Source organism: Cryptomeria japonica, chromosome 6 (assembly GCF_030272615.1).
Source record: "Cryptomeria japonica chromosome 6, Sugi_1.0, whole genome shotgun sequence".
Classification (NCBI taxonomy): domain Eukaryota; kingdom Viridiplantae; phylum Streptophyta; class Pinopsida; order Cupressales; family Cupressaceae; genus Cryptomeria; species Cryptomeria japonica.
In genome coordinates this window covers 5842378-5849318 of record NC_081410.1, presented here as the reverse complement: position 1 = coordinate 5849318, position 6941 = coordinate 5842378, and the positions used below count along the sequence as shown (strand labels likewise).

The following is a 6941-nucleotide window of genomic DNA, read 5'->3' as shown; positions in this document are numbered from 1 at the left end:
ATTCAATTATTTATATGATATGAACCACAATATTTGATCAAAAACTTTTAGAATTGTAAAAATTTATTCTGCAAATTCCAAAACAATTTAGACCAAATTCTGTGGTTCAGCCTCAAAAGTCCACACCATACAAATAATTGAGTCCAGAATAGTGCTCATATCATTCATCAGCGAGAGCGATGTTTTAAACTAGTGGTAGCACTTCCGGAGACAGGCAGATAACCATCTTTGCTTTTCAAATTCTGTAACAAAGATTTTATCCAAACCTTTGTCAAAATGGGTCGTTTGATAGGAATCTTTATTTAATGAAGCGGATAGAATGCATTTTTCATGATACATCATCTGTTTAATCACTATTTGATACTGTGTGGAATATCGGTGAATTTATATTGACTCTATCAGATGCGATTTATCCACGTCAGTATTTTCTTCTCTTTCTTACATTATTAATACTCTTTCTCCAAGTCTTCAATTAACAAATATCTGTTGAGAAAATCGCTCATTGAAACAATAAGTGTGTTAGCATCTGCCGAGACAGGAAGATAAACATTTTCGCCTTACAATTTCTGTTGGTGACATTTTATTATGGCAATAGCTCAGCACGTAGATTATAATTACTCAGCTTACAATTATAGTTACACAGTTGAGGATGTACTCAAGCAGTTGGCAATGCTATTAGGCCTTGTTTATTTTGTTTCTCTAATGATATTTGATGCATGTGTAGCAACATTTGGTAAACCAGCTAGAATTTGGAATCCGGGGAAATCTCTGCTTATCAATGCTCTGACCATCCAGATTCTTTCGTTTCTGAAAATTAAGATAATCAAATTTTCAGATGACGATACTTCTAGCATTCAAGGCTACTTTCGAGTCCGGCAAGACATTCGACAGAATCGGCTCGTGGGTGCGTCAGGAAGAGTTGTAACATGTGTGTTGATTGGGTATTTGTTGCCAGGGATGGCTCGTGCTGGATCTGCAACTGATTGGCGTACACTTGCAGCCTTGGCGCTTAGTTTATTCACTTTTGAGTTTTACTATTTGACAACTTTGTTTTACAATCCACCAAATGCCGGTAAATATCTTATAGCCCCTTCAATAATCAATGTGATTACAATGGTGTCAATTATATTGGTGGTTTTATTTTCAATCTGTGCAATTTTAGCGGGCAGAACGATTCGTGGTACGCTTGCTCAAAAGATTTCTGTAATTCAATGGGATAAGAGAAAGAGAAGTGAGGAGGGATCCTGGCAGAAATTTGAAGGTGAGATAATTAAATCCTGGTTTTTGTCTCGAGTTTGTCACCCTCAGTATGTTATTGCAAGGTCAGTCTTGAGCTCAGCAGTAGGACTGGTGGTCACAATTTGCATCCTTTTCTCGATCACTCCAAAACTTGATTACTATAGCTTTCCTTTTGAGAGGTGGGATGCGTATGATATAGTCATCGTGGCATGGACACTTGAATTGGCCTTCATTCTAATTGGAGGGACCGTCATCTTCTGTAGATGGTTGATGGCTGTAGTCTACTTTCCAAGGTTTTTTGTTAAAAAAATGAAGCTGACACAAATAAGACCTATCGTGGAGGATTTCTGGACAAGAGGTATCTTAGAGTTGGTTCAAATATATGATTTACAAAAATGGCGTCTGCAGGAGCAATCAAAAGATGGGATTTTAAAAGGGCTTGCGTTTCGCCTGGCTACAACAATGAGGATACATTACTTGTTCTATTTGCTTTGGCCTCTCCAGGTTTCGCTAGTGTACTTTAGCAAAGGCTGTTTGTTTATCTCTGAGCTGCTCTTCAGCTTCAAGTGTGTGTGGAACTGTTTGCTTGGAAGTGACAAAAAGCCAGCCCAATCCCAAGGGGAATTTGAAGAATGCAGGGAAATATTGGAGAAAGTGTGTATGCCTGGAGAAAATCCGGAACGCCTGTGGGTAGCCAATAAGAAATCTATGAAGCAAGCGAAGGATCGTTTCAAGAAAAGCAAAGAGAAAGGCTGCAAGTGCACGGATCTCATCGATTTCCTGAAATCTCGCTTTCATCAGGAAATCGATTATGGTGGAAGATTTGTAAATCAGCTTGAAAGGTTGCCGCTTGTTGAAGAGCATTTTTCTGCTCTGGATGAAAATTGCATGAGGATGACAGCACTTTCATTGTTAAATGTAATCATCAACCTCCTACCTTTGCACAGGGATGGGGATAAACTGAATAAAGCAATTGAAGCATACAAACAAGCTTTGGAGCTCATGTCTTTTGTCGATAACTCTGATCCTGAAAATCCCACAACAGTGGATGTGCTTAAAGTTATCGACATTGAAGCTGATAGAGTGAGCGTGGCTGTCCACAATGAATTCCAAAGGTTGCTAAAACTGCCCAAGGACAAAACTAATTCCTCAGAGAAATCGCCCAACTTCGCAACTCCTGAGGCGGCCATAAACGGGCTACTGAATGATGCTGAGAAGCAACTCAAGGAGCAGAAGCTGATAATTATAAACAAAGAAGAGCAACCTGTTGGGGAAGAATATTGTGATTCCAGGGATTGGAGTGCAATAGCAGCCTGTTACAGCAATTATAGAGTCTGCAAACTGATTCTCAAAGACGGTTTTAACAGTGAAAATGAGTTCAAGAAGGAATACTTGTATGATTCCCTGGCAGACGTAATTGGTCACTGCCTGTTAAAATTGCACAATGTGATGATAAAGACATGCAGAGAGTGGGCAGTAAAATTTGAAGAGGAGAAGATCTGGGATGCCATGTACATAGCAGGAAAGGTTGTGGGAGTGATGCAAGAGTGTAACGTGGAAGTCAAAGGCAAAATTCTAGAACCAAAGTTTTTCAGCCCGACGTCCAATGAAATCCAACGGTATTTGACTAATTTCCCTCCTATACTATTTTATTAAAAAAATATACACTCCTGCCTTGAAAACATTTTTATTTTTGTATGTTTTTGTTATACTTTGTGATTTCATTTTTTCCAATTAAGACTCTTTAAATCAGAGATGCAATGTGTCAAGTCCCTGCCAATAGTGTTGTTAGCTTAGAGTAGAAAATAAAAAAGAAAGATTCAAATCAACTTTGCATTCACATATAGGGATCTAAGCATGATTGGAACAAAACCTCTGAATTAGATAATAAGAATCAATTATCAATAAGCTCATGTTATGTTTACAATAAAGACAGAGGGAGAGATAAGGGGGAGAATAGAGATAAAAAGAGGGAGAGATAAAGGGGGGAAGAGAGAGAGAGATGGGGGGGAGGGATCAAGAGTTTGATATAGGGGATATAGACAGTGAAGAAGATAGAGATAGAAATGGATATGGAGGATAGGGATATGAGGAGAAGGAGACGGAGGGATAAAAAGAGAGAGGAGAGAGGAGAGAGGGAGAGAATAAGAGAGGGAGAGATAGAAACGTAAAGATAGATATAGGAAATATAGGGATAGGTAGAGAGAGGAAGATATATAGGGGTAAAGAGATGGAGATATAACATGATAGAGATATAGGGAGAGAGAAAGATAGAGGTAGAGATGAAGATATAGGGTTAGAGAAAGGAGGAGAAAATAGATAGAGCGATAGAGGTAGAGGGAGAGAAGTAGAGATAGAAAAATAGTGATGTAGAGAGAAAGAGAGATATGAGGAGAAATAGGGAGAGATATAGAAAGAGCGAGAGAGATAGAGATATATGGGAAAATAGGGAGTGAGGGAAGGAGATATGTGGAGAGATAGAGAGAAAAGGAGAGAGATCGGTAGAGAGAGAAGAGGAGGCAAGGAGGGGGATGTAAAAAAAATAACAAGTGCATAATATTGCAGAGAAGAACAACAACACATAATGCTCAAATTTATGTGGAAAAACCTAGTAAAATATACCAGTAAAAAACATGAGCAATATATCTTTTGTATTGATTCTCAGGAACAACAATCTCAAAAACTGTATATCAAAACATAACATCGAGTTGCATAAAACAACCAAGTTGTAGAGTCCGAATTGAAGACAACTTACTAAATATAGTAAGTATGACTCACACAACTACATGTAAAAAACATGTCAAAATTACTATTTATAGAATAAAATTTGAGAAAAGAAGACATAGATATAATTACAATGGATCTACCATTGAAAATAAAAGAAAAAAGAACAATAGTAGACCATGGACATATTCTTAAAAGTAATGGTTTATTACCTTCTCTCCCACTCAAAAGAAAAAGAAAAGGTTAACAGATAAATACCAGAGCAAACATAGAAATCTATAAAATATTTTTAGATGAAAAAGAACAATAAAAAATATCTAGAGTAAATGGTGCAAGAAAATGCTATAGAGACTATGTTAGAGAATAGATGTTTAGGATTAACAATCATAGAAACAAGAGACCTAATAGGAGGTACAAGAATATGCTAGAGAGACTGTTAGAGGATAGAGGTTTAGGAATAACAATCATTGAAACAAGAGACTTATAAGAAAGGGGAAAATCAATAGGTAATGAGTAAACTAACCTAATAAAATTGATTCCTCCATTTACATATTATCTATTAGATCCATTAAAAAAAAATAAAAATTGTACAATACAAGTAGAGATAACTATTGAACTTATTATCATCACTTAAATATCCATATTTCTAGCGGTCAAGTAGATCTATCATAAATGTTCTCACTTTAAAATTTTTAATTAGAAATATATTATAAATAAATTTAATGATAGATATTTTAAAAAAGGATGTGAAAATAATAAAAACTAAAAAATAATCATTCACAAACATCTATAATCAAGGACCAAATCTAAGAAAAGAGGCCTCAACATTTGTGAGGAAACAATTACAAAAATAATTTATGGGTTGCTAATATAGTTTTAAAGCTAGATAGCTAGCTAGCTTAAGCATAGAGTATATCTAAGATTTTAAGAAAAAAATGAAAAGGAGTGATAGTTTGCATACTAAGTTTGAAGTGGAATTTAAAACATGTAAACAATTATAAATAACATTAATACACTATACCATTTTTTTAATAGGATAGATGACCTCCACCAATTCATTAGACGTTCACAATGACTTGATTAAAACTTAAGCTATGGAGGAAACTATAAATTATGATGCATTGAAAGATTTAGATGAGAACAATAGGGTACAAGTTGAGACACTACATAGTTAGAATCATAAGTACATGAATATAGAGGAAATGTGTATAGAAATATATAAAGGTTCAAATTAAATAGTTAAGGGAAGAAATTTGAATTTGATTAGCACATGTAATATGATTACTAATAAAACAAGTAAACATTCCAATTCTATTCAAACACCTAAATATTCTATTGAAAGGGAGAATACCATAATGGAATCAGCCCCGACATCAGGGAGTGAGCCCGTCGTCGATGTTCTATTGGCCAACTAAGAATAAAAAATGAGATAAACCTATGCAAGTGGAATATGACACACTTAATTGGTCGATAGCACATCCAAAGGGAATATTTAGTATAATAGATGCACTCCTTCAAATATACTTGAAAATAAGTAGAAATAGTAGAAATAGGATATACAAAGTATAGTAAAATGTAGAATAAGATATAAGATATAGAGAATATAAGATAAGAATGTAAGATAAGAAAAATAAGTATAAGGAATAGAAAAATGGTTAATGAGAAAAATATTTTATATAATATATATATTGAATATAATTTTATATATTTTTTATTTTAATTTATGATATGTATGTAGATATGTGAATATATATTCAATTTTATATGTTAAATTTTATCATAACCTTCTAAAATCTATCACATAAATCTTGCAATTTCTCTTATCATTCATTTTGGTGTATAAATATAACTTCCATAAAACTTAGGATCAAATACTTGATTTGTAATCCATTCCTCTCAACAAAGAAGATAAAATAAAATGAAAACAATTTATTAATATTCTAATAGAGATTAATTATAAGCTCACAATTGGTCAAAACAAAATAGCTTGAGTTTTCTAATGCAGTGTATTTTTAAGTGCCCAATATTAAATTTTTACTTGTGAATATCTAATAAAAGTACTTGACTAGTATTCCATGTATAATAGCTCACATGTTTACTTTATCCATAGTGTAATGAGTTAACGAGATGATCTATAACAGTGAAATGTTAAATCTTAATAGATATAAAGAAGAAAACGATAAATTTAGTATAGCTCATTCATTATTGTAATTATGGATGTTCTATTTTGAAATGAATAAAATAATTTTTGTTGGCAAGGATGATTCATATAATGTATTACATTGTAATTATATATGATAAAGATGAATTTTGCATAAATAATTGTCTCTTCTAATTATTGTAAAATATGTTGTAGGTTTGAGGCTATCAACATGGAGGTAATGACTAGCTGCGGTGAAATAGATTGAATCTTAACTTTTGGAAGTGAATGATTAATGAAAAGACCTAACTAGTATTCCATGTGTAATAGACCATATCTATTTTATGTGTAAGAGATATAGATTGAAAAAGATATATCTATATTGTGTAGAAGCATATTTCTTTCATGTATAAGAGAAAATACCTATGTATTCTCTAAAATAGTGAAATGTTCAATCATAATAGATATAAATTGGAAAAAGATATATCTATATTATGTAAACAATACAATTATTATAATTATGGATGTGTAGTTTGAAATGAAAAAATATGATTCTAGTAGAGTATATTGTATTTTCTTTCAAGTTAGACAATAAATGTTGGAAAAAAAAAATTGTATGTCATAAGTAACAACAATAGAAAGAAATTTAAATCTAACGGATCTCATTTTTACGACAGGAAAAAATATCTCATTGTAATCAACACCCTCAATCTAAGAGTAGCCTTTCACAACCAACCTTGCTTTATACTTCTCAATACCTCCACCTGAACAAACCTTTTTCTTGAACACCCATTTACAACCAAAAAATTTTTGTCCTTCAGGCAATGGTACAAGATCC

General features: G+C 33.1%; 1 protein-coding gene across 1 annotated transcript; it reads left to right on the top strand.

Annotated features, from left to right (window-relative positions):
* The first annotated feature begins 470 nt into the window (after window positions 1–470).
* LOC131077519 (uncharacterized) lies at window positions 471–6531 on the top strand. Its single transcript, XM_058015029.2, has 2 exons — window positions 471–2858; window positions 6320–6531. The coding sequence occupies exons 1-2, from the start codon at window positions 586–588 to the stop codon at window positions 6369–6371; spliced, it is 2325 nt and encodes a 774-aa protein (XP_057871012.2). The 5' UTR covers window positions 471–585; the 3' UTR covers window positions 6372–6531.
* Window positions 6532–6941: the final 410 nt, after the last annotated feature.